Source organism: Pollicipes pollicipes, unplaced genomic scaffold (assembly GCF_011947565.3).
Source record: "Pollicipes pollicipes isolate AB1234 unplaced genomic scaffold, Ppol_2.1 Scaffold_712;HRSCAF=819_pilon_pilon_pilon, whole genome shotgun sequence".
Classification (NCBI taxonomy): domain Eukaryota; kingdom Metazoa; phylum Arthropoda; class Thecostraca; order Pollicipedomorpha; family Pollicipedidae; genus Pollicipes; species Pollicipes pollicipes.
The window spans coordinates 185633-213052 of record NW_023597006.1 but is presented as its reverse complement, the minus strand read 5'-3'; the positions used below and the strand labels follow the sequence as shown (position 1 = coordinate 213052).

The 27420-nt window shown below is 61.4% G+C and overlaps 1 protein-coding gene and 1 pseudogene across 1 annotated transcript; one reads left to right on the top strand and one right to left on the bottom strand.

Moving 5' to 3' along the window:
* The first annotated feature begins 11059 nt into the window (after positions 1 to 11059).
* Positions 11060 to 14951, top strand: LOC119108957 (skin secretory protein xP2). Its single transcript, XM_037232503.1, has 6 exons — positions 11060 to 11223; positions 11400 to 11615; positions 12567 to 12696; positions 13339 to 13559; positions 13965 to 14195; positions 14524 to 14951. The coding sequence occupies exons 1-6, from the start codon at positions 11110 to 11112 to the stop codon at positions 14596 to 14598; spliced, it is 987 nt and encodes a 328-aa protein (XP_037088398.1). The 5' UTR covers positions 11060 to 11109; the 3' UTR covers positions 14599 to 14951.
* Positions 14952 to 15964: 1013 nt separating this feature from the next.
* The window catches only part of LOC119108954 (filamin-A-like), a 63762-nt pseudogene continuing 52306 nt past the window's right edge, over positions 15965 to 27420 (bottom strand).

The window sequence follows — 27420 nt, the reverse complement described above, 5'->3', positions numbered from 1 at the left end:
GCCACCGCAACCGCCGCCGCGCCCGCCACCGCGCCCGCCGCCGAGCCCGCCGCCGCGCCCGCCACCGCGCCGCTGCGCTCCTCCGCCACCGGGGGTCCGGGGCCGGCCTGTCGCACCGGCCACCGCGCCGCCGCTCTCCTCCGCCGGGCACGCGCGCCGGCCGCGCTCCGCGCCCGGCCCGGTCTAAATCGGCGGCACTAAACAATTTCACGGGGCGCGTTTGCCGTTGTTTGCGGCGCGCGCTGGCGGCGGCCGCTGGCAGTGCTGTTGGCTCAGCGGTCCGTCGCGCCGCCGTGGCCGGCCGTGTTGGCGGGGACCGGCGCCGGCCGCAGAGGGGCTGCGTGTTCTGAAGACGCCCCCCACCATCCGGGCTGCAGAGGGGCTGCGCGTGGTGAAGACGCCCCTCCCCCTCTTGCTGAACTCTGATGGCTCTTGGTGGTGTTTGTTTCATGTCTGTCGGAGGTGCAGCGGATGATTGGCACTGGAGTTTTATATGGGTGTTTGGTTGCGTAATCGAGTGGCACGACACAGCATGCGACACAGCGTATGCGTGTTAGGAATCACTTTACACACGCAAAATGACTATGTAAATTACTCTAAATCGGTAATAGCTCAGCAGGCTTGTCTCGCACTGTGCCACTTGGTGCCGTCGCTGTGGCCTGTGATTGTTGTCTGGCTCAGCCCGTATCAGCCAGTCGCCGCCAGTATCGCTTGAGTCGGCGCCGCGGCCCGTCAGCGCGCACCCTGTCCTATGAGCTGGTGCCTCGTCCCATCAATCGGCGTCAGGTCCTGTCAACCAGTGCAGTGTTCCGTCAGGCATCACCGTATCCCGTCAGGCATCACCGTGTCCCGTCAGTCATTACCGTGTCCGTCAGCCATTACCGTGTCCCGTCAGGCATCACCGTGTCCCGTCAGTCATTACCGTGTCCCGTCAGGCATCACCGTGTTCCGTCAGTCATTGCCGCGTCCCGTCAGGCATCACCGTGTTCCGTCAGTCATTGCCGCGTCCCGTCAGGCATCACCGTGTTCCGTCAGTTATTACCTTTTCCCGTCAGGCATCACCGTGTCCCGTCAGGCATCACGGTGTCACCGTGCTCCGTCATTACCGTATCCCGTCAGTCATTACCGTGTCCCGTCAGGCATCGCCGTGTCCCGTCAGTCATTACCGTGTCCAGTCAGGCATCACCGTATCCCGTCAGTCATTACCGTGTCCCGTCAGTCATTACCGTGTCCCGTCAGTCATTACCGTGACCCGTCAGGCATCGCTGTATCCCGTCAGTCATTACCGTGTCCCGTCAGTCATAACCGTGTCCCGTCAGTCATCTCCGTGTTCCGTCAGACAGTACGGTGTCCCGTCAGTACGTACCTTGTCCCACCAGTTCGTATCATGCCGCCAGTCAGAACTGTGTGGCATCTTTCATTAGTACGGATCCATCTGTGAGGTTTCCTGTCAGTGCGGTGTCCCGTCAGTACGCACCGTGTCCCATCAGTTCGTACCATCTCGCCGGTCAGAGCTGTGCGGCACCTTTCAGTATTGGGTCCATCTGCTCGGCGTGCCGTCAGTCAGTACCGTGTCGTCAGTCAGAGTTGTGTGACATCTTTCAGTGTTGCGTCCATCTTTTCTCGCCGTGCCGTCAACATGGTGTCGACTGACGCCCTGCGACGGCTACATCCATACCTCGTCCCGGGTCCATACCGTGTCTCATTAGTCGGATCAAGCGGTCCGGCAAGTGCCCATCGCTGCGCCCCATCAGTTCGGACAGTGTCCGATCAGTCATTGCCGCGTCCCGCCAGTCGGTGCCGTGTCCCGCAGTCAGTACATGCTCTGTCAGCCACTATCGTTCATTGTCCGCCCCTGCCGTGTCCCATGGCATGTCCCGAGTCGGAGGCGGGCTGTCTCTCGTCGGTCGGTCCCTGTGGCACCAGTCGACGGGTCGTGCCGTCCGTCGGTGCGGTGTCGGCCCAGCGGCCGCGTCTCGGTCGGTGTCGCGCGGCGGCGTGGTCTGTCGGCCGGCGTCGGCGAGTGATTTGTTCGGCTCGACGCGCCGCCCCGCCGATGATAAAACAATTCGCTGGCGCCGCTCCAGCCGGCCTGTCACTCGCAGTGGCCGGCCGGCCGCGCCGCCCGCTATTTCAGGACGACAGCTCGCTAACGCACAGTACAGGCGGCCGGCTCGCCTCGCCTCGGCCGCCGCCACCGGCCCCGAGCCGGCCGCCGACTCGCGGCGCGGGCGGCCTGGCGGCCGCGGTGGACGCAGCATCGCGCCCGCCGCCACGATGCTGCGTCGCTGCGTCGTGCCGCGACGCGTGGGGTCCTGCGGTGGCGTTATGAGCGGGGAGATGGCTGGATCGTGGAGAGTCCGAGGGAAATGGGCTAGCGCAGGGAATCGGGAAAGGCAAACGTTGCCTATCCCAGTGCTTTGATATACTGTGTACAGCAGCTGGCTGCTGGTGACGTGCTGTGACTGGGTTATGTTTCGCGTAAGTTGCGACACACCTGGTGCTGTGTGCCTCCCTTCCCTTCCCCCACTTCTTGAGACGATCTACCTGACGCCATAAACAGCATTAACAACGGTTGCGTGACGCCGGTGAGCCGCTCTCGCCGGGTCCATCGGGAGGCGACGATCCGGGTTTACTGACGCTCTGTGGTCGCCCCGCGCCTCGTCTGTCTGCGGTCAGCGGAGCGGTAGCTGTGACAAGCGGTGTGTCCGCTGCTCCCGTGCCGGTTTTCGCTGGCGGGGCTCAGGCCGGATCGCCGCTAGACAAACAGCCGTCGGGCGACGGTGATCCTAGCCGGCCGTCGCGCTCGCCCTGCTCTCACGATCGGCTTCAGCTGCGGACGATCGGAGTCCGTAGCGATGTCGTCAGTCATCGCTACGGTCTCCTTATGTAGTGCGTATCAGTCGAAGGTGATCGCAAGACCGTGCCCTCATATCGCATCCAAACGCCGTCTCGCGACGCTCGCACGGGCCGCGCGGAACCCTCTGAACACGTGCGGGCTGGTGCGGGGCGTTACCCCGCCGGGTTCTACTGACGCGGCCGCGGACGGCGCGGAGGATGCCGGCGGAATGGCCGGCCGTCCGAGCGGGTCTCGAGGCGCAGCCGCGGACCGCCGCCAGGGTCACCTGGTTGTCTGATGTGGGCCGCGGCGGTCCGGCGCGGTTCGACAGACGCGCCGCCGCAGGGCTGGACGCAGGTCAGCTGGGGCCGGCGACGCGTCAGCGTCAGCAGCAGCGTCAGCAGCGTGACGAGTGGCCTGTCCTGATCGCGGCCTAATGTAGGGCAGGGCTCACGATAAAACGCGCCTTGTTTGGCTGTAGCGCAGCCGTAAAGCATACGTGTTTACGCTACTTCGGCGTTTGTTTCTGTACGTTTTATGTCGGTGTATATTCATGTCCATGGCTTCAGCGCGGGTCCCTGGCGTGTCGCTGGGCCGTAGGCGCTGCTCTGAAGCAGCGGCGGCGGCTGGCGCAGCGGGGCCGGCAACGCCGACGGGCGGCAGCCGTCGGTCGTCGAGCGGCTCGGCCGGAGCTGCGCGCCCGGGCACTGGAACGCTCGCCGGCCGACCGGCACCCGCCCCCGCTGACGAGACGGCCGCCGACGATACGCTAACGACGTCTAATGGCGGCGCGCCGCGAGGCATTTGTTCCGCGCCATCCCTCCCGCGGCGCTGATGACCGGCGCCATCCAGCGCCGGAAGCGGCCTGCCGTGACCGTCGGCCGTTGGATGCAGATCAGGGGCGGAGGTGGCCGGCACGCGCAGCTTCTGCGCGGCATGGCCGGGTCTGGCCAGCGTGCTTTGGCCGCGTTACACGGCCGTTCCAGCGAGGCGGCAGGAAGGCCACTATCCTAGCGAGAGTAAGGGACGTCGCAGCCAGCCTCAGACGCACGCATAGGGGCGTCTTCTGCGAATATTCGCGGTGACCCGTAACACCGTTTCCAAGATACGTGCGGCACCGCGTTGATGTCGGTAGCCGTACTCGCTGCTATCGGGTGGTCGGACCGGGCAGAGTCATGTCAGGTCAGGCTGACCCCGGTCAGGTGGCCTGGCCGCATTGGTTTCCGCCGCGATTCTCCGTCTGGGTCCTGGCGATCCCTATTCGGTTCGATCGCACGGCAGGTAGGGTGGCCTTACTCAAGGGTGGTGTCGCTCACAAACGACGGACGACGTCTGCTGGCAGGTGGGATCATGCTTCTCTGGCGGTCGACCCAGCTAGCTCGTGACCAGTGTTGGCACTGTGGCGTATCAGTCCGGACCGTTTGTTTACATGTCTGTTCTAATTATTTTGGTTTGGTTTCTCCTGTCGTGCACTCGGAAGTCTCTGTTCGACAGACAGACAGAGAGAGGTCGTGAACCGTTGCGACGACGGGGTCGTGAAATGCTGTTGCACACCAGCGATCGGCTTTGGTGACGGATGGCTGCTGAAGGCTTCTCCGTGTGACTCGTTCCGGCCTCTGAGCCGCCCGCCGAGCTCGCCTGCCGTGCGACGTCTGCCGCTTCAGCCACGGCCTGCCTCCGCAGTGGCGTCCCGCACGGACCGGCCCAGCGGCGCCGCCTTCCCTCACCGCGAGCGCACCTGGCCAAGTCGGCGACTTGAGCCGGCCAGCGAGCCGAGGCCGGCCAGCGAGCCGAGCCGGTCAGCGAGCCGGGCGGACCAGCGAGCCGCGACGGTCGCTGCTGTGCCGTGAGATCGTCCTGGCCCGGGCTGGCCGCCCGACACCGGGCGGCCTCGGCCGGGCCTGACCGTCCGACGCTGCCAGCCGCACCGCACCGGCTGCAGGAGGTGCGCCGCTTTGTCACCGTGCCACCGGCGCCGGTCGGCCGAGCGACGAGGCCCGGGCACGGCTGCCGCCGAGCTCCGCGCCCACCTGGCCACTTCACTCGGAGCTGGACCGGATGCCGCGCGTGCCAGGCCTCGTTGCCGTACGTTGCCGGGAGGCGGCCGTGCCAGGACCGCCGCGCACGGGTGGTCGCCGCCGCAGGCCGCGACGACCGGCCGTGCCCGCTGCCCGGCGGCTGTTGCTGGGAGGGGGCGGGGTGGGGAGGGGGCTGCTGGCCGTGCGCTGGGTGTCGTGAAAGCCGCCTTGCACGTCGCTGGCGACCGGGACCTCTGTCCGTTCGGCGTCGCGGCGATGCCCTCGCCGCGGCTTGCTCTGACGGCTGCGGCTCTGTGTCGTCCGTGCGTCCTCTCTGTGCTCCGTGCTGGCCCCGCGCAGGGGGTGCTCCCCCTTGCCGCGCCAAGTCAGGCGCAGCCTTGGCGCCCAGCTGAGGACGTGTGTCTGCTGCTGACCGCGCCGAGCTCCGAGCTGCCCCACAGCCGACTGCTGTGCGGTCGGCCGCAGCCGGCCCCAATGCCGGCTGCTGTGCGGTCAGCCGCGGCCGGCCCCGATACAGGCTGCTGTGCGGTCGGCCGCAGCCGACCCCAATGCCGGCTGCTGTGCGGTCAGCCGCGGCCGGCCCCGATACTGGCTGCTGTGCGGTCGGCCGCGGCCGGCCTCGATACTGGCTGCTGTGCGGTCGGCCGCGGCAGGCCTCGATGCTGGCTGCTGTGCGGTCGGCCGCGGCCGGCCTCGATGCTGACTGCTGTGCGGTCGGCCGCGGCCGGCCTCGATGCTGACTGCTGTGCGGTCGGCCGCGGCCGGCCTCGATGCTGACTGCTGTGTGGTCGGCCGCGGCCGGCCTCGATGCTGGCTGCTGTGCGGTCGGCCGCGGCCGGCCCCAATGCCGGCTGGTTCCGTGTCAGGGCACAGCTGACCCTGGCTCTGTATGCTGCCGGCCATTACGCCATCCGCTTATGACGATCCGCTTCTACGAAGCCAGCCCCGGTCCCCCGGCTTTCGTGGACTCCTGCACGTCGTTATCCAGTCAGTCTGGATGATGGGACCGCTGTCGTGGTCGTGACACTCATGGACGCCCGGACCGGCCGGCCGACCGACTCCGACCAGCCCGTGCTGCGGTACGCCCGGCCCTGGTGGCCGCCGTCCGTGCGACAGCGGGCCGGCGTCCGTCTGACAGGCGCGCCGCGCCGCCGCCGCCGCCGCCGCCGGCCGCCGCCGCCGCCGCAGCGCGAGCGATCGGTGCCGATCGGGCCGACGCGCGGCGGTGATGGATGGCCGCGCCCCGCCCTGCCGGACACAACAGGTCGGCCGGGCGGCGACGGATCCGCGCGCCCTGCCGTCCCGCGGGAGGCCGCTGGCGGCCGGCCGACGGGCGGCGCTCGCCAGCGCAGGCGACACGCTGACCGTTCGGGCTCGCAAGGCGGGGTGTCGCCGCGGGTCAGGCGCACCGCGAACGACTCCCTCGGCGTTTTGGCACGTGCTTTGTGGGTGGATACTGAATGTGCGGCGCGGCTGGTCGCCGTCTGAGCAATTTGCATGATTGACGCGAATCGGCTGCCTTTTTCGTATTAGACTGGGGACGTATGAGGCCTGGTGGCTTCAGGTGGGGTTTGAGCCCACATATTTCACGAGGCAATCAAGTGAGTACATGAAAAAGCAATAAGATATGAAAGCGATGAATGAAAAGACAACGATGACCCGTCATGAGATATTCCACCGCCGCCACAGATTCCGCCCTTGCCGGTCTGTCCGGCCGGAGCGTGCGATGCGACGGCGGGCTGGGTGAGGGGCACGGCCTGAGGTGTGACGGCGGGCTGGGTGAGGGGCACGGCCTGAGGTGTGACGGCGGGCTGGGTGAGAGGCACGGCCTGAGGTGTGACGGCAGGCTGGGTGAGGGGCGCGACCTGAGGTGTGACGGCGGGCTGGTGAGGGGGCGACCTGAGGTGTGACGGCGGGCTGGGTGAGGGGCGCGACCTAGGTGTGACGGCGGGCTGGGTGAGGGGGCGACCTGAGGTGTGACGGCGGGCTGGGTGAGGGGCACGGCCTGAGGTGTGACGGCGGGCTGGGTGAGGGGCACGGCCTGAGGTGTGACGGCGGGCTGGGTGAGGGGCGCGACCTGAGGTGTGACGGCGGGCTGGGTTGAGGGGGGCGACCTGAGGTGTGACGGCGGGCTGGGTGAGGGGCGCGACCTGAGGTGTGACGGCGGGCTGGGTGAGGGGCGCGACCTGAGGTGTGACGGCGGGCTGGGTGAGGGGCACGGCCTGAGGTGTGACGGCGGGCTGGGTGAGGGGCACGGCCTGAGTGTGACGGCGGGCTGGGTGAGGGGCGCGACCTGAGGTGTGACGGCGGGCTGGGTGAGGGGCGACCTGAGGTGTGACGGCGGGCTGGGTGAGGGGCGCGACCTGAGGTGTTGACGGCGGGCTGGGTGAGGGGCACGGCCTGAGGTGTGACGGCGGACTGGGTGAGGGGCGACCTGAGGTGTGACGGCGGCTGGGTGAGGGGCGCGACCTGAGGTTGACGGCGGGCTGGGTGAGGGGCGCGACCTGAGGTGTGACGGCGGGCTGGGTGAGGGGCACGGCCTGAGGTGTGACGGCGGGCTGGGTGAGGGGCACGACCTGAGGTGTGACGGTGGGCTGGGTGAGGGGCGCGACCTGAGGTGTGACGGCGGACTGGGTGAGGGGCGCGACCTGAGGTGTGACGGCGGGCTGGGTGAGGGGCACGGCCTGAGGTGTGACGGCGGGCTGGGGTGAGGGCGCGACCTGAGGTGTGACGGCGGGCTGGGTGAGGGGCGCGACCTGAGGTGTGACGGCGGGCTGGGTGAGGGGCACGACCTGAGGTGTGACGGCGGGCTGGGTGAGGGGCGCGACCTGAGGTGTGACGGCGGGCTGGGTGAGGGGCGACCTGAGGTGTGACGGCGGGCTGGGTGAGGGCGCGACCTGAGGTGTGACGGCGGGCTGGGTGAGGGGCGCGACCTGAGGTTGTGACGGCGGCTGGGTGAGGGGCGACCTGAGTGTGACGGCGGGCTGGGTAGGGGCACGACCTGAGGTGTGACGGCGGGCTGGGTGAGGGCGCGACCTGAGGTGTGACGGCGGGCTGGGTGAGGGGCACGCCTGAGGTGTGACGGCGGGCTGGGTGAGGGGGCGCGACCCTGAGGTGTGACGGCGGGCTGGGTGAGGGGCGCGACCTGAGGTGTGACGGCGGCTGGGTGAGGGGCACGACCTGAGGTGTGACGGCGGGCTGGGTGAGGGGCGCGACCTGAGGCTGTGACAGGCGGGCTGGGTGAGGGGCGCGAAGCCTGATGCGGTCCGCCGCCTGGGGCCCGCCGGCGGCCCGTGTTTGAGTACATTCCACGATCTCGGTCAGACGGCCCACACAGGAGACGTTTTTGAGATACTGTCGTCGCCCAAATAAATGAAAAATGTAATTAAAAAGGGGTCACAAGGCCCCCGACTGCCCGCGGCGATCGCTGTGTCGACGTCGTAAATCAAAGCCGTCGTGGTCTCCATCTCTCTTTTTTTGTAGGAACGGGGCTTAGTTTTGCATGACCCGTAACGAGGGTGTGGATGGGGACGATGATCGAACAAGCTTTATGACAGTGAGCTTAACATGTGATGAGCGTCTGGTGCGACTTTGCGAAGGGCAGTGCGAAGGAACTGCCGTTGTTTCTCTGCAACCTTTGCTACTTTGGAATGGTGGTGGAGACAGCAGTTTGACTGCTGGTGTGAGACTCGGGATGGCTACGATTTTTTATAGATAAACCCCACTGAAAGCATGAACTTTAGTTATAGTGTCTTAATAGTCCGTCGTGTCCTTGGTCCCTCAACTTTTGTCTGCGGTCACAGGTACGTAACAGTCGGTGAAAAATCGATACGTAGTTTGAAATCATTCACAGGAAATGAGTCATCATGGACAAATGAATCGTGGTCAGAAATCATGGACAGGAAAGACCTGGTCACTTCACTTCACTCCACTTTCTTACTTACTTAACGGCCTACGGCCTTACGTTCCGAAATGTTTTAACATTCTCACATTTTGCAATAAACCGTGCTGGTACGATCATCTTTCTAAGCATGCCTAAACAATTATTTCTTGATCCGGATTTCTTGATCACTCCACTTTGTTACTTACTTAAGGTCCTACTGCCTTACGTTCCGAAATGTTTTAACATTCTCACATTTTGCAATAAACCATGCTGGTACGATCATCTTTCTAAGCATGCCTAAACAATTATTTCTTGATCCAGATTCTTGATCACTCCACTTTCTTACTTACTTAAGGGCCTACGGCCTTACGTTCCGAAATGTTTTAACATTCTCACATTTTGCAATAAACCATGCTGGTACGATCATCTTTCTAAGCATGCCTAAACAATTATTTCTTGATCCGGAAGTGTATATCTTCACTGGGGATACGGATCAGAAAGAGCATGGCCCACCCGCTTATCATGGACATTATGATTAGTCGTATGGTGATGTCTGGTGAGAATACAAAGGACTAAAGGGGAGAGGAGAAGGGACCAGGCATTAGAGGAGATGGTTTGCCAATGTTTTCAACTGTTCGTATGCGTATATTTTGTGTGTCTTCTATGCCTGTACAAATGTCTCTCGAACTAAACCGTGAGCGAACTTTTCATTGAGACGAACCAGGTAACACCCACTGGAGCCCTAGCTGCGGCCCTAGTGGCTCGTGGCGCCCCAGCTGCGGCCAGATGGGCCTGATCCCACCCCGGGTATTGATGGGGTGCCCTGTGGGCGCGCGCCGGCCGGGTGCCGGCCGCTCCTGTGTGGTGTACCTCCGTTGGACGGCGCCTCCGGAGCGCGTCATCGCCACTGATCCACCTGTGATCTGGACTGGCATTCCCGCCCGTCCCGGCGTTGAGACCAGGTGCCGCGCTTAGCCGGCTGTTTGGCCTTGCGGATGTGACCTTTTGGCGGCGCTTGCACGGACTCCTGGCTCGCCCGGACCAAGAATAAGGTGCGGATCTGGGCGTTCGTGTTGGGCTTATGGGTAATGCCAACTTAACGAGACTTGGAACGTTATTCGGAATACCCCATGACTTGTACAAAAATTACCAGGGCCTGCCGTGTGGGAAAGGAATCCTGTTGTGATTGGCAGTGGCCTTATGGAAAAGTGCCTCATTTTATTGCTTGATTTTTTTCATTACTTGTTTGTCATGGTTAGAGACGTAGTCGAAACTACGCAAGCATTAAGGGCTTTTCGTTTGTTGAGAGCAGTGCTGGGGTTTTCGTTACGCGGTCCACTTGGCCGATGTTATCTTTACGTAGGCTCTGACGGAAGGCTGGCTCCGCCCCAGTATGTAGTGAGGGCGCCCGGATGCTCGCCGGCAGGTAACGCAGCCTGATGCCAGCACTTCACAGGATAGACTCTCGCTAGCTGTAGGTTTGAAGTGGTTTGGCACCGTGAATAACAGTTTTGATTAACGCGCATTTCATCATACGTCCGCTTGTCAGCGCATTTCAGGTCGCAGATGATGTGCTCAGGCCGGTTTTATCGCAATTTGTTACCGGAAACCACCAACAGTATACTGCCGCTCCTTGCCCGGAACTAGCACTTGCGTGATCGGCGGGGATGGTGAAGAGGCGTTTTAGAAACACTACCGATGTGGGTTTATATTTTTCAGTATTGTTTCGTTATTACCCGGTCCTATTTTACTTCCTTGCTTTTCACTTCTCTGGTATTCTCTGTTTGTCAGTCAGCTGACACGGTGGGCAGGTGAGCCAGACACGTCGGCGCCTCTGTAGTGGACTGTGGACGCTGGACGGTCCAGGCGCCCTCGTTGACGGTCACGAGCGACGTTTCCGACCCGCATTCGCAATGGCACCGCGCTGCCGGTAACAGCTGAATTCGCTGACGGTAGCCGACCAAAGGAAGGTGACTGGCGTAGTCCAAATTTAGGCGGCGCTCCCGCGTATGTGAAGAGGCGCGTTAAAGTTTGGGCTAGTTCCACAGTCACAGTCATTAACGGTCAGGTGTTGCGTGTCTCTGGCTGAAGTCGGGTCACCTCTGACTGAAGTCGGGTGTTGTGTGTCGGGCCATCTCTGGTTGAAGTCGGGTGTTGTGTGTCTGGCCACCTCTGGTTGAAGTCGGGTGTTGTGTGTCTGGCCGTCCCCTGTAGTGAGAGGCGAGACACTCATTGTGAAGCTGAGCTTGGACCGCCGAGTCTGGGCCCCTGCTCGCGCTCACGACGCCTTCTCGTCCGCAGGAGTCATCTACGGGCTCTGGTTCTTCTATGAGAACGAGTGTTGTCGGATGGCGTCCCTGCTAGAGAGCCTGTGTCAGTCGCCGGCTGGCGGCGGCGCCGGCGGTGGCGCCTCCAAGAATGCCCCGATCGACCTCCTCACACTCTTCCGCAGCGCCTCTGGGGTGAGCACGCCTCCCCGGGGCAGGTTGACTAGGCTGTGCGGGCTCATGGACACGTCGCGAGGGCTCGGGTTCCAGTATGTACGGTGTACGGTCGCTGTGAGGTAGGCGGCGTTGTGTGGGGACTTACAGCGAGGTCGCCGTTCCCGTCGAGTGACACGCGGCCGCTCCTCCGCCAGCCGCAGCAGTCACAATCTCAGCCTGCTCAGCAGCAGCAGCAACAGCAACAGCAACAGCAACAGCAACAGCAACTACAACAACAACAGCAACAGCAGCAAACGTCGGCGGTGGCCACGGGCACCGGCAGCCGACCAGATACTCCACAGAGAGCCGACGAGAAGCATGGACAAATCACCATAGCGGACCTCTTCGCCAAGGCGTCCAAAACGGGACAGGTGGGTCACCTGAGTGATCGCCTCGGTGTCAGACGATCCATCATCTTCTCATGGCCGCTGATCTCTGGAGAGGCCGAGAACCGTACACTCCGCATGCGTTTGTGTGAGAACTATGCGGCTGCTATTGTGGAGAACTCCGCAACCTTCGAGCATTGCGTCACTATTAGCATGTGTTGTTACGAATGCACTTCACCGCTGTAATGTCCAGCGAACGCTAGCCACTCGACGTTGTCATGAAATGCCAGGCCGTACTGTGCAGCCTGCACTGGCGGCGCAGCCCTCGCTGCCAGCCGCCGGGCCGCTCCTCCACTCTTGCCCGGCATGTCGAGCGTGTGTGCCGGTGTGGGGCCGGGGCAGCCGCGCTCAGGCTGCCTGCCGGTCGGTGGCGTGGCGGAAGGGGGGGGGGGGGGGGGGGATAAAGGCGGCGCGATCAGTGGGCCGGCACGGCGGCCCGCCGCCGCCGGAGCGGCCGCCGGACGCGCCTGTTTCTGCCGGCGGCGGCACGCCTTTGTTGCGTCTCGGCGGCGGCACAACCGGGCGTTCTTCACGCCGCGATCGGCTGCTTCGCTGAACCTGCCCGTTGATTTACGCCGAGCTGTGCCACGTGCTGATGGGCCTCCGCTCCTGGGCGGTTTCGTCTCGTGTTGAGTCACGCGGAAACGCTCTGCTTCGTGAGTGTTTTCGTTTCGCTGAAGAGTCAACAATCACTCAACGCGCTGACGCCAAGTGTTGCTGCCATCTCGGCTCGCGGATACTCCTCTGATGCCGCGAGTTCGCCGGGCGATGGCCGGGGCTTGTTCCAGCAGGCGCAGGTGAGGTGGCGCGGTCGGCAGCTCGGCCGGGACGGCGGCGCTGGCGGCGGCGGCTGACCCCGGGCCGCGATGGCGGCTGACCCCGGGCCTCGGTCACGGCTGACCCCGGGTCGTGGTGACGGTGACCGTCTGTCGGCAGGTGCTGATTGGCAAACAGACGGTGCGCTCCATCTCGGTGTCGGAGGTGGAGGACGCCATGCCAGACTTGGGCGGTCGGCCTCGGCCCGCCCTCCAGCAGCCACCCACGATCTCCGCCTGCCCGCCGCCAGGTCAGGGGCGCCGGTCTCACACCGCCGGGCAGCGCCAGCTCCGGCCGCAGCGCCCAGTGTCGGCTCAGACTCCGCAGCCTACTCTGGGCGCAGCCAGTGCGGACTAGTGCGCTGTTTGTCGAGGCTTCGGTATTGCGGCGCATTTGGTGGCCCTAGGTACAGCAACGTGAATCAGAGATACTATCATCCGTAAGCATTGCGATGCAGCAGATTTCCCAAAGCACAAAAGTAAATTCCATTCGTGTGTGTGCGACGTCCACTCAGCCTGTGTGCCCGTTGCTTCGGAACCGAAGGATGTTTCCGTAACATAAATAGCAGCCGGTACTGGACATGCTTCCGTCTGCTCCGCTGGCGTATGTCGTTCCCGGAGAGGACATGGCGCTGCAGAACTATGGCGTCGGCAGGGCTGGCCCAGTCGTGCTGCACAATTGGAGTTGGGCAGCAGCGTCAATTTGTCTGGCGCTATGCGTCACCCTGGGTGTCCATCGCCGGTTGTTGCCGTCCCATGTCGCTGCCGAGGAGGCCGCCGCGACCGAGCGGCGTCGTCTCCCAAAACCGCGCCGTCCGGCCCCGCCTCGGTGGACCGAGCCCGGCGCGGCTCCGGCCGCAGCGAGCGCTGACCGAGCGTGTGCTGGCCGACAGACGCGGCGGCCGTGCCGCCGGTGCGCGAGACCGAAGCCAAGGACGTGAACCGCATCCAGGAGCTGTTCAGAGGCAGCCTGCAGCTGGGCGCCGCCGAGGCGGCTCCGGCCCCGGCCCAGGCCTCGGCTCCGGCCCCGGCCCCGGCCCCGGCCCCGGCTGCGGCCCCAGCTGCAGCGCCGACCGCGGCTCCGGGATCTGCTTTAGTCCCTGACCCGACGCCGGTACGTACTGTCGGCGTCGCGACCCGACTGATGACCTCCTCCCAGCCGACCGCCGGGGCGGGTTTGGCGGCCTGGAGATCTGCTGCGCCGCGGCGGAGCTGCACTGGTCGCCAGCTGCTCTGCCCGCCAGCTGCACTGGTCGCCAGCTGCACTAAGCGTCAGAGCTCAGCGGAATGTCTGTAACGCGCACGCGTCGTAGGAATGTGGTCGCATCGTTGGTTATGCATTTGCTTTACCTCCACGTTGCTCGCGCTGTACGTGCACATGCCTTTGGATGTGACCACGCTGTTCGCCGTTTTTGGCTGTTTAGCTACGGTTTAGGTACGGCCGCATTCGTCGCAGAATGGATGTTTTCGCGTTGAGGTGAACGCTGCGATGTGATCGTTTTGGCTTCTGTGCCTGCAGGCGTCCGGGACTATCTCGCTGATGTCGCCGATGATGTTCTCGGCGCTGGTGCCGCCGCCTGCCGTCGAGCTGGGAGGCTCTGGTGCGGCCGGTGACCGCGCGGTGCTGGGCGGCGCCACGGCGCCCTCCCCGCTGCTGGGCGAGCGGGTCCGCAATGGGGACGGCGATCTGACGGAGGTCACGCCGCTCACCAAGCGCCAGCTGACGCAGGCTTTCAACTATCTGCTAAAGGTGTGCCGTCCTGGATACCTGCCGTGGGCTTTGGTGATGTGAGGAAGGGGGGGGGGGAGCCAGCGGATGATGATCCGGTGCAGACTACTTTCTGTCACAATTGATACCGTCACAGCAAACGGTTGATCTACGGTTCATGGTGGTGCCTGTCGCGAAACAAACATGTCGGTGTGCACCTGAGGCCACAGCTGTCTCCACATGGCTCGCTGCCACACTTGGGAGCGTTTTGTTCTCTCCGGTGTCGACGGCCAACGGAACGTTCCCCGCCACACTTGAGCGGGCTGCTGTGTCGTCGGCTGCCTGTGACACGCGTCCGTCCCTCTTCCAGAACGACGACGCGTTCATCGCCAAGCTGCACGACGCGTATGTGAAGTCGCTGACGGAGAGCTTCAGGAAGAGCTGATCTGGCTGTGCCCTGTACCTGACTCGTGTGCGCTGCTGTGTTTGTGTCGCCCGCGGAGCCGCCGCCACGCCACGTGGCCCGGCGGCTCCGCGGCCCCGCCGGCGCCCCGCAAGCTGTAGCCGCCGGACTGCCCGCGGCGGGACCGTTTTAGCGGGCAGTGCGGACGGTTTTACGTGGGCCCCGGCCGCCGCGAGGGTTTTGATAGCGTTTTAGCGGAGGACAGCGGCCGCCGCGGACACGACGGCGGATGCCGCTCCGGAGTAGAGCTATTTATTTCCGGCTGTGGCTCGCGGTCTCGTGCGTGTAACTGTCGTGCTGTGTCGCGAAGCGCGGAATAAAGAACCCGCGCCTGCTCCGAGCGTGTTACCGATCAAGGCCAGCGATGCGCGGAATAAAGGACCCGCGCCTGCTCCGAGCAGGTTACTAATCAAATCCAGCGAAGTGCTTGGTAAAGGACCCGCGCCTGCTCCGAGCGCGTTACCGATCGAGGCCAGCGAAGCGCGGAATAAAGGACCGGCGCTTGTTCCGAGCGTGTTACCGATCAAGGCCAGCGAAGCGCGCGCAATAAAGGACCGGCGCGTGCTCCGAGCGTGTTACCGATCAGGGCCAGCGAATCACCGAATAAAGGACCCACGCTTGTTCTGAGCGCGTTACCGATCAGGGCCAGCGAATCACCGAATAAAGGACCCGCGCTTGTTCTGAGCGCGTTACCGATCAGGGCCAGCGAATCGCCGAATAAAGGACCCGCGCTTGTTCCGGGCGTGTTACCGATCAAGGCCAGCGAAGCGCGTAATAAAGGACTCGCTCCTGCTCCGAGCAGGTTAATGTCCAGCGAAGAGCTGGGTAAAGGACCCGCGCTAGTTCCGAGCGTGTTACCGATCAGGGCCAGCGAAGCGCGGAAGAAAGGACTTGTTCCTGCTCCGAGCAGGTTACTAATCAAATCCAGCGAAGTGCTCGGTAAAGGACCCACGCCTGCTCCGAGCGTGTTACCAGGCCAGGCCAGCGATGGTTACGCTCCAGGCCAGCGATGCGCGGAATAAAGGACCCGCGCCTGCTCCCAGCGTGTTACCGATCAGAGCCAGCAAAGCACGGAGTAAAGAACCCGCGCCTACTCCGAGCGTGTTACCGATCAAGACCAGCAAAGCGAATAATAAAGGACCGCTGCGGGAGGCTGGCCAGGCAGCTGGCTTCATAAACAACATCGGAGTCTGTCTATGTTCGCTATGTGAAAAGTGATTAGCCACGTTGTCCGTTATATCAGACTGCGATATCCCGCCACACGGCTCCACTCCGACAGCTGTTGCGAGATCGTAAGACGCTTACGTCACGAGGTCATACCAGCGCAGAACGCGCATAAAAACACGGCATCGCATCTCCTATAATGTGTATTAAGGCATGCGCTGACATACAACCGACACTAGCTCGTCAAATAAAGTCATCAAAAAGAAAACAAAACCACCGTTTGGGTGTGTGCGGGCCGGCCGGGGCGCGCGGCCCAGTCGTTGCCCGCCGGCCGCGCGCCCCAGCGACGCCAATTTCGGGGACGCAAGCAAAAGCTCCATTGGCACATGGTCGGGGCCGGGTCCACCACACAAGGGGCCGCGCCCCACGGCAACAATAAATACGGCCGGGGTGCCGCTACGCGACACTGCGACAGAGCGAGGGAAGGCCTGCGGGCGGGTTAGACGAGCCGCTGGGCGACGGCGGCGGCGGCGGCGGCGGCGGCGGCGGCGGCGGCGATCACTGCACGCTCCGGGCCGGCCTACACCTCCACCTCGAACGGCGAGCCCGGGATGTCCTTCTCGCCCCAGCGCACCACCAGGATGTACTTGCCGCGCTCCTTGACCGTGTAGAACACCTGGTACTGGTTGCGGCCCATGTGCTTGATGTGCACCTCTTCGCACGGGTTCTTCGGGCCGAAGCAGCCGACCCACAGCATGTCTTGACCTGCAGGCGGGGCTGTGGTTAAAGGCGGCGGGAGTGGAGGGCGCATGTCGCACGGAACTACGGACCGTTCGTGGACTATTGGCCTCATCGACTGACCAGGCATGAACCAATTTGAAGTTGTTGAGAGCATTTGCGAGGAACATTACTCACGTAGAGAAGGGGGTAGTAATATCTCTATTCCTAGGAGAAGAACTAGCAGAATGGGAAAATAGATGCGCTGATGTTTCGGCGCATGCCTTTATCGAAACAAATAGTAGGAAGTCATGAAACAGTCAGAAATATCAACCCATTTATACCCCATTCTCTCGGTTTTTCTCCGAGGAATAAGGCTATCACTACCGTCTCACGTATCATTCAATTTGCCTTGTGATTGACTTGCTGTGACCGTCACGAACCCCACACCGAGGAAATGGACGGTGTGGCCTCACCCGCACAGCCGGCGTCCACGGTGAACTGGTTCTGCCGCCCGATGAACGCCTTCTTCAGGCCCATGCCCTTGGAGGTGACCTTCTCGGCGTCGGAGTTGAAGGCGGGCAGCGAGGGGCCCTGCTTCTCCTGTTTGCTGGCGGCCATCTTCTCAATCGTCTCCACGACGACGGCCGACTGCTCCTTGGGCCCCTTCTCCGCAAGCTCGTCACCTGGAGGGTGCACGGGGTGGTGATGAGTCCAAATACGGTCTGATGGATTCTAAGCTCTTTCAGGCAGCGGTGGAGAAGCTGCAGCAGAAACCCAGCGAAGCTTACTAACAAAGCTAATGAGCTTTGTTAGCGAACTTCTCAACTAAACATGACTAAATAGATAGTTGAGAAATGCCATTATATGGCATAGGTCAATGATGCAAGAGGCATAAGTATGTTTTTTTTAATCAGAATAAACAGGCCAAGAGACGCTAGATCTTGCAGCGGATCTACACGCGGCTCGACCACGCGCTGGCGTCGCACAAGCTCTTCTGCTCTATCGTATCATCCCGTACCCTCGCATGACCTAGTCTCGCGGGGAGTCCAGCCGTCGCATGACCTCCTTTCGCCGGGGGTCCGGCCGTCGCGCGACCCCGTCTCGCTGGGGGTCCGGGCGTCAGTCGAGTCAGCGTTACTGTCGGTCTGGCGCCGGTCCGTGTGACGGAACTACGATACCCGCATGTTGTGCGGCTCGCACGAGTATGAGCGTGCTTATCTGCCACGTTTCAGTCCCATGTTCGGTTAATGTATGACGAGCCGTAGGCTGAAGACCAAGTCGCCTGTTCGGCTGGTGCGCTTATAGGCTCGATTTACAGGTGCGAACGTTCGTGTTTCCATTGTGATATGGACCACTGGTTGAAGAATCGACTCGGGCGCTCGAAGAGTCCCAGATCGGGCCCCTGTGCGGACCAAGCCTCCGGTCCTCGGGGGAGCCAGGCAAAGGCTAGTCTCCAGCAAGTCTCCACGATAGGTCTCCATGTCCGGTGCTGCCCCAGCTCTCACCTCTCCTCGATAGCACGGTTATCTCTCCGTAGTCCAATCGTCTATCCTGGCGAAGGCGACACTAACCTGACGACAAACACGCTAACACAACAGCCCGTAATGCAGTAGCAGCCGGCCCCGGTAACCGCCCGTTGGCTGTAGCCCCGACAGCGGGCGCTCCGCAGCCGCCCGCCCGCTCGGCCAGCCGGGCACCCGCCGACACGCACCTTCGACCTCGACCTTGAACGGCGAGCCGGCGATGTGGTAGCCGTCGTACTTGACGCCGACGAAGTAGTGGCCAGGGCTGAGCGGCGTGTAGCGCACCTTGTACCCCTCGTCCACCTCTGTGCAGTCCATTGCCACCTGGCGGCAGACGGGCGGACGCTCGACTCAGCGGCGCCGCAGGGCTAGTGTCAACTGATCCCCGGACAGGCGGCTTCGGAGACTGTCAGTGACTGGGTGCTTTTTAAACGTGTTCCAGAATTGGCTCAGTTGAGCTGCAGTAATAAACTAACAAGCTTCAGCCAGCAAAAAAGTCGTACGCGACCACAACAAGTTACGAATTAAACGATCGCAAGAAAAAATGTTGAAGCGTTTTTAAAGGGATTAAAAAACATACAAAATGGCCACATCATCCAAAACACCCGGGGGGCGGGGGTTGTTGACGTGCAGACCACACATCGGCCCTGGCCCGGTCGGCACGGTCCCTCGCCCCGAACGCAGCCCAACGGGGCCATTCCATCGCAGCGCCGAGCCCGCTGACCTTGGACGGCCCATCGATGGTGACCGCCAGCGTGCCGGCGCCAGCGTTGCACGTGTCCACGATGAAGTCAGACTTGTGGCCGGTGACGCCCTTCTCGAGGCCCTTTCCGTGCGCGTGCACGGCCGCCGGGTCGGCCTCCTGTTTGCCGATCTTCAGCCGGAACGGCGAGCCCGGCACGTGCACGTTGTTCCACTTGACGTGCAGCTGCGGGCGAGGGGGGGAGGGGTCAGGACACGGGGCGGTTCCGGGGCCTTCCAGCACGGGGTGGAGGCGTGGAGACCGCTTGCACCGCCTTTCGGTGGAAATTGTGAGGCACTGTTCCACTGCCAGGGCCATCTGGTTCTGGGACTGCCATGAACTTACACAAACGTGCACTTCAGTATCACTGACGGGCTTTGCCCACTAGAGCTGCTAACACTAAACCACCGAGCATATTCACCAGTAACAACGCAATGCAACTGACTTATCTCAGATGCGTTACCGGCGCGCCTCCGCCGCCTCCGTTTCGTCCTCACCTGGTGGATACCGTTCTCCTTGGGCAGGAAGCGAACCGAGTAAGTGTCCTCGTCCAGGTACTGGGCAAAGCAGTCGTCCTCGTGTCCGCTGGGCGACACGACCTTACAGTCCAGCTGGCCCTTGCAGCCGCTCCGGTCCACCATGAACACGATCGGCTTGTCCACCTGGCGGCCAGGGGAGGAACCAGGCGTCAGCGCTGCTGCGGGTGATCGCGGGGAGCAGCGGCGGGCCGCCCGCTGCACCAGACGAGGAACTCGGCTGGAACGCTCCGGCACGTAACGCTGCTTTCGGCATTAGGTGCACAACAGGAAGCAGAAATATCGCGAGCAAAGCAAATTAATGAATTCGATGTAAAAATACGGTCACCCCATATAAATATCCTTACGGAATATTGTGCACGATGATTTGCGCGGCCGGGATATATATATATATATATATATATATATATATATATATATATAGATATATATATAGATAGATAGATAGTGTATGTATGCACTCCGAGAATTATGGAATGCATACATGCCGTAGATCAGAAGTAAATAAAGCAAAGACGTATGCATATTGCAAGGCTCAAAATAGCAAACAAGTGAATAGAATCAAAACTAATCACACCTGGTATTGACAGCTGTTATGTAAATTTTAACACGCCAACCTTAAAATCTGCATCGCAGTTGTAATTACCGTGCATTTAGCCCCGTACCGCCGATAATGCTGAGCCGAATACAACCCCTCTAAAAGCGGATCATTCTAATGATAATTGACGCTCCATGGGGCCATCTGACTCTCCGACTGACAGTATGGCGGCCACAGAGCCCCAGCGGCCACTAACCTGGACCCCGGCGTCGGGCAGCTGACCCACGGTGACCCGGTGGGCATCCTTGTTGGCCGGCGTCACGTACACCTTGTACGGAGAGTCGGGGATGTGCGAGTCGTTGAACTTCACTCCCACTCGGTATTCACCTGTCGGGGTGGGACCGTGTTACGAAACATGGTGCTGTATCAAACCCTCCTACGCAGCGCAGCCTGTTTTCATTCAAAACAATTATATCAGCACGGGTCACGTTATTCCGTATACCGGCGCGCGCGCGACATCACTGGCAACGATGTGCCAGGCGCGGGTAGTCCGTATGGTCAGCCATTACAAATGACATCTCCGATCAGGATAAATCAGCTATAAAATGCATGTTCCCTGCACTTTTACCATACGTTAATAAAAACAACGTGTTACTGATGTCTCAAACACATCAAACAGATACCATCAATCACAGCTAAGTCCCTTTCTCCAGAGCGGAGGCCCCCGTGGTGGGGGACTGTCAGTCACGCGGCCGGTGCCCCGCTAGACGAACGGACCCCCCCATCGGTGGTCGTTCGAGCCAGCTCTCGGCGAACGTGGCGTACCAGGCTCGGAGACGACGTAGCTGACGTAGCAGGAGCCGTCCTTGCGGTCCTTGAAGTCGATCTCGGCCTTGCTGGGTCCCTCGACGCTGATGGCCAGCGAGCCGGCGCCGGCCTCGCGCGTCCACACGTTGAACTCGTTGGGCATGCCCTGCTCGCCCCGCTCGAGACCCGGCCCGCCGGCGTGCACGCGGTGGGCGCCGCCGTCCTGCCCGGCAGGTCACAGGTCAGCTCAGGCACGGGTCGCTGGAGGGGTCGTGTTAGGGCTCACACCGGAGTGGACGGCCTCGGCGGGCGACAGATGGGTCAAAATACCAGGCATGTTGCCGCGGAAGTCGAGAAAAGGCGAAGAGCGATGATCACGCAACAGTGTTTGGCAACCCAACGACCGATTAGCCACAGGACCGAGATTAACGCAGGTTATCCGGGGGATACGGGATAATGCAGACATATTCACGAAACATGATGAGATGGTGCCATCGCCCTTCAAAAAAAAAAAAAATGACGGGCGTTTCACATTATTCTGCTGTTTCCACTATCCGCATCGTTCCATACTCACAAGTCAAGATCCTAATATTCTCAGACCTATTACACAGATCAATGACAGATTAAACTATCTCGGAAAACGGGTGGCCAAGTCAGAAAAAACAAACGGAGCTGGTCGGGCTGGTCGGGGCTGGTCGGGACTGGACGGGACTGGTCGGGGCTGGTCGGGACTGGAATGGCTAGGTGGACGCGGTGGGCCGGGTGCACTCACCTTGAGCGGGCCGACGGTGAACTGGAACGGCGAGCCGGGGATGTGCACGTCCCGGTAGCGCACGGACACCGTGTGCACGCCCAGCTCCTTGGGCACGAAGTTGACGGCGTGCAGGTTGTCCTCGAGCTCGGCGATGGACGCGTCCTCGACCACGCCGCCGGGCGAGGCGACCGTGGCGCTCAGGTCGAGCGCCGACACGCCCGGCATCTTGAAGGTGAGCGCGCAGCTGGAGCCGACCGTGGTGATGGGCGCCGCGTCCCTGTCACGCTTGATGCGCTCCGTCTGCGTGTTGGAGCCCTCGCCCGTCACCTGTGGACGGTGGGTCAGTAAGAGAGGAGACCAGCACAGCGCGCCGCAGCGGGATAGGATTGTCTCATCACCTGTGGGCAGCAGAGACTTTGGCAAAAAGACGGGCAGAGTCGTTTACTGCAGGGAGTTCCTGTCTCACTCTCTATCTCTGAGCACGGGAGGAGCTGTGGAGGTGGCTGCGGAGTGCACAGGCGTACGGAGTGACTGTCGGTGTCCGACAAGTTCGCCTCCGCGACGTGATAAACGACCAGTAAGCGCTTCCTAGTTCAACTTCGGCATTTGCAGCAGGCGTGTGACTCTTTCGGAGTGATTTTTCGAAGGAGCCGTGTTCACACTGTCCAGGAGCAGCAAAAACAGAACAGCATGAACGACTCCGCCGCCGAACCTTAGCCGTGAAGGGCGATCCCGCGACGTGGTGATCGGCGAACTTGAGGTTGATGATGTAGAAGCCTGGCTCCTTGGGGTTGTACGAGACCTCCAGCTTGCCGTCGTCCTTGTCGTCGCACTTGATCTCCGCCTTGCTCGGACCCTCGATGGACATGGACAGACCACCATAACCTGAGAACCACGGCCAGCTGACGGTCAATGGGGAGCGCAGATCACATTGCATAGATAACAGCGCCGAATTTGCCTCACTTGGGGACGGAAAGGGGAGCACAATCAAGCAAGTGCAATATTGACAAACAATGGCATCTATTGGAAATTTGCAAACCGGTCGATGTTGTAACGAAACGGGCACTTACAAGATGAAACCGGTGACATATTGATTTTGATCTTAAAGCACGTCGACTGCTGGTGCTCCGTCACTCAAAACTTTGGAAGCCCGCGATAGAGCTTCGGTCTTTATCGACGTCCCCTACAACGCTCTGGGGTTGTTCGTGCCGGGACAAGACCGACCCCTTCTGCCACCCGCCACGACGGGGCCGCCGCCACTCACCGGCCTCCTTGGTGTCGATGAGCACCTTGTTGTCCTGGTGCGTCTTGCCCTCCTTCAGTCCGCTGCCGGATACCTTGACCTTGGTGGCGTCGCCCACCTCCTTGGGACTGACCATGATCTTGAAGGGCGAGCCACTGATCTCCACCCCCTTCTTCTTCACCATGACCAGGTGCTGGCCGATCTCGCGCGGCGTGAAGGAGATACCTGAGGGCGGGGGCACGGTCTCGGACCGGCGCCACACACAACACCCACCGTTCCACTGTCCTACGTGTCGGTTGAGAAGAACGCGCGGATCGTTGAAGCCCGGGGATAATCACGATGTAAATGACCTGATTACCACCATCTTCCGCCATCTCAATAAAAACAGAACGTTTTCTTGTATGATACCACGTCCTTACCACTTGAGTGTATTTGTATTTGAAACAGCGGCGACGGTGCGATAGAACACCCCTGCTCCCCAAACGTACCCCTCCGATCCGGCCGCCGGGCCGCCGCCGTAACACAACCAGCTGCGCACGTACCCAGGTGGTCGTTGGGCAGCTTCTTGAGGAAGCAGGGCTCCTCCAGGCCGGAGGGCGCGGTGATGGAGGCGTTCAGAGCCTTGATGTCCTTCTCGCTGACCTTGCCGGGCAGCGCCACCTCCGACTGCGAGCCGAGCGACACCTGGTTCCGCTTGCGGCCCTCGCCTGCGACACACGGTGACGTGCGGGCTCAGTTCCTCGTCACCACGGCGAAGTACGGGCTCAGTCTCGGGGCTGCCGGGTGGCCATGATCAAACAGGTCCGAGCTCTCCAAAACAAACCAGCTCCGTCATTCCTGCGGACGTGCTGATAAGCGAGGATATCTAAAAACAGTCCTTTGAAAGCTAGGGCATTTCAGCCAGCCATCACTCCATTTACAAACGCCAAGAGCGTAATTGCCCTTCAAAGCGACATTGTCGTATCATGCATACCCTCGAGCACAGTTATCCAGCTTTTGTTGGGGCCATGCTTTCCTAAGCCGCACTTCAAAGCTCGCTTATTTAGCAGTTTAAACACTGCACACATAGGACGATAACGGACGCATACCAACCGCATGATTTCGCCGCGTAACGGTTTTGTACCACCTAATGTGACAATAAGACTAGCCCTCCGAAAGGCGCCCGTCCCAGGTACCATTATATGTCACCTGTCACGCGACTATCGCAGCAGTAAGCCTGGTATAGTGAACGCGCCCTGGCACCAGCGAACGCGAGCTTCTCGAGGCAGCCGTGATGTGAGTGGTAGGACGCTGAAGGCCGTTGACGCCCCAGCCGATAACAGCATGGATCCAGGTCTACGGGTCTACGGGCGCCTCAACGCATGCATACGCACTCAGTACAGAGACCGGATTGACGCTTTCGACAGGCGTAACTACGTGTGAAGCCACCGCCCCGGCCCACATACTGTCGTGACGGCTCTCGGGAATCGCGTGCCAGTTACAGCAGTGAACCAGCGCCAGCAGCGGCCGGCGCCGGAACTGACCTGTGACCTTGACCGAGTACGGGCTGCCCTTGATGTGCTTGTCGGCGAACTTGACGGACACCTTGTACTCGCCAGGCGAGGTGGGTAGGTACGACACGGATACAGTGCCGTCCTTGTTGTCATGGCAACTGATCTCCGCCTTGCTGGGTCCCTCCACGGCAAGCGATAGACCACCTGCGCCACAGAGGGGGAGAAGGGGGGGGGGGGCGTCGGCAAGGAACAGACCCATGAAAGACACCTGTGGCCGACGCCAGGCGTCGCATGACGCCTGCCGCGCCCGGCCAGCCGCCGCCTCCCCGCCGTCTGCACTCAGGCTGCACACAAACCGGCCGTCTCGAAACACACTTCGGTGTCCAGCAAACGGATTGATGCTTGGAAGAGATGTGACTGAACTGGTATCGCTGACTCATAACAGTTGACAGCGGAAAGGTAGTTTCGGGGTCTTTGCCCGATCAATAATCTCAAACGTTTCATTCCAACGTCAGCTACGAAAGACTTCTGACAGACGTCATACGACTAGGCGTGTCGTCAGACGCGCAGCTAAAAAGACGCCAAGAAAATAAACTCCAGCTCGCAAAGATGAAACAAAGCTCAAATACGGAAACCATAGAGAAAACGTTGCTTAAGAAGAGAGATGCGCAGAACACTTCTGGCATAATATTTCGATGTCGTCCTGTCCACACTCTTCGCCTCACTAAAAATGAAAATGAGCATCGTACAAAAGAATCAATGACTGGTACCAACCACCACACTTCTCAGTTACAAACAAGATCAGCAAAACGGACAACTCATACCAAAATACCAGCAAAATATCCCGCGGCGGCTCTGTCCACTCGGCCGCGTCCAGCGTCCAGACAGATCCGTGACGTCACGAGCAGAGCGGCACACGCAGCCGCGGCGGCATGCGGAGAGAATGACGTCATATTTACCGCGCATCTGGCTACTACCTGCGCCGGCATCCTTCGTGGAGATGGTGAAGTTGGCCGGCTCGCCAGTGATGCCGTGCACTAGGCCCGGGCCGTGGGCGGTCACATAGCCGCTGGAGATGGAGTCCACGTGGAACTTGAAGGGAGAACCTGCCGACAGCGGGTCGGTCAGACACCGGACACACGCGCCGGGGAGGGGGAGGGTCGGGGGGCGTACCCCCAATCTATCAGTAGCAGTTTACAGCTGTCAGCAAACACGGCGTTCCGCGGGAGTTTTGGGCGGTATGGTTCATCGGATGGTGACATGACAGGTGGGACTTCAGGACACCAACCTTCGTTCTGGTGCAAAGAGAGGACAAGGATTGGCGAATCCAGCGACGAGTCCGACTTGTCTTCGCACGCAGCGCGACGTGCCCTTTCGCCGCGGGCTACTCTCCGCCAGCGGCCCCAGACCCTGCCCGCGCCTGCCGCCTCCGCCGGCTGCGCGCTCCCGCCGCTGGGCGGCGCTACCTCCGACAGCGAGACGGCCGACCGGTACAGCTCACTGGTTTCCCAGGCACGCTCCGGCCGGAGCGGCGCTGCGCCACCCGCCGCTCGGACAGCGGGCGTCTGTCGGTGAGCGGGCGGAGCGGCCGGCGGAGCGGACGCCAGCCGCGGCAGGAGACCGAGCTGCTCCAGAGCGCGGTGGCTGGCGTCGCCCTCGGCCGGCGGCCGGCAGGTGGCGCTCCGCGCGCCCGACATCGGCACGCCGAGCGGCGGCCGCGAGCGCCCCCAGTCGGCCGGGCCCGGCGCCGTATCGGCCGAGCGCAGAGAGCCGTAGGACGAGCAGGCCGAGAGGAAGCCGCCGCCGTCCGCCTCCGAGGGCGAGCGGTTCGCCAGCGCGAGCTCGTCCGGCCCCAGCTGCGCCGCCGCCGAGCTGAACGACTCGTCCGAGCTGGCGCTGTCGGCGTTGGGACGCGCCGAGCGCAGGCCGGTGTCGTTGCGGCGGCGTCGCGCCACCGTCGCCGCGCTGGCCGCCGGCTGGCTGCGTGAGTGAAGGTCCCGCGGACAGCTGCAGCCCGGGACGAAGCCGACGCTGAGGGTCGAGGCGCCGGTGACGCTGGGAGAAGAGGTGACGCTGGCGCTGGAGGGGGCGGCGGCGCACGTGTCGCCAGCACCGCCCCCTGGCGACGACGGCAGGGTCTTCTGGCGGCGTGACGGTACAAACAGAGAGATTGAGTGGCTGCTCTGTGCCGGCACTACGCGGGCTTCACTTCGGAAGCTGACTTTTCTAACACCTGGGTCTTTTACAGGTGGAATCTTCTTTTGCTCCGAATCTTTCCTGGGAGCAATGGGGAGAGCGTCTCGACCATTTACGGCGTCTTTTGTGGATACAACTGCGTTGTCATCTGAGCTAATTTTGTCTTTTGCCGCTTCCCTTTCAGATTGAATGTTGCACACATTAAAATCCCTTTCGGGAATGACCTTGCTTTCTCCCGATTCCCCCTCAGATAGGGTGTTGTTCAGGCTTGAGTTATTTCCATTGACAACCTTCCTTGCGCACGTATCCGTCTGCGTGACGACACTACATGCACCAGAGTTCTTTTTTGAGATGGTAATGGTCTCATCTACCGGACCAACATCGTCCTCCACGCTGCTCACTTCAGGCAAACTAAGGCTTACGGGACAGTCCTTCCCAGCAGAGGTTTTTCCAAGAGCGGTGCTGGTTGCAGCTATGGGTTCAATTCTGTTTACTCCAAGGGCAGTGCTGATTGCATCTGCATGGTCGATGCTGTTTACCCTGGTGTTCCGGTCAGGGACATTTTTGCTTGTAATGGAGTCCCTCCACGGGGGAGCCTTCCTTGCACTCAAGGTCTTTCCGGTGGAACCCTTATTTGCACCTGAGGTTCTCCCAGGTACGCTTTTACTCAGGCCCGAATCTTTTCCAAACATAAATGGGTCAGGATTGAGGGAGGATTTGCTATCGTTGACTTGGTAGGACTGGAATGGAATTTCTAGAATGGCTTCGGATGACTGAACAGAACCTTCTTTGGTTTCAGATCTATTGCTGTAGTCGAGCTTTTCTTCAGCTTTGGTCGTCGAGAAATCAGAGCGCTTGAAACAACTGCTTGCGACTATTCCATTTTCATTTTGTGATTTGTCTTTGTCAAGTGAACTCTTTCCATCTTCGCACTGTCGGAGCTGTGCATGACGCTTCCGGTGGGACTTACTCGACTTTGTTTCCACTGAAGCCGGCTCGTTATTGTCATGAGAGGACCTAGCTTTGACCCTTCTTGCCTCCCTCCGAGTGTCAACTGTTCTCACATCCGCGCGTTCACCTTTGTCGGA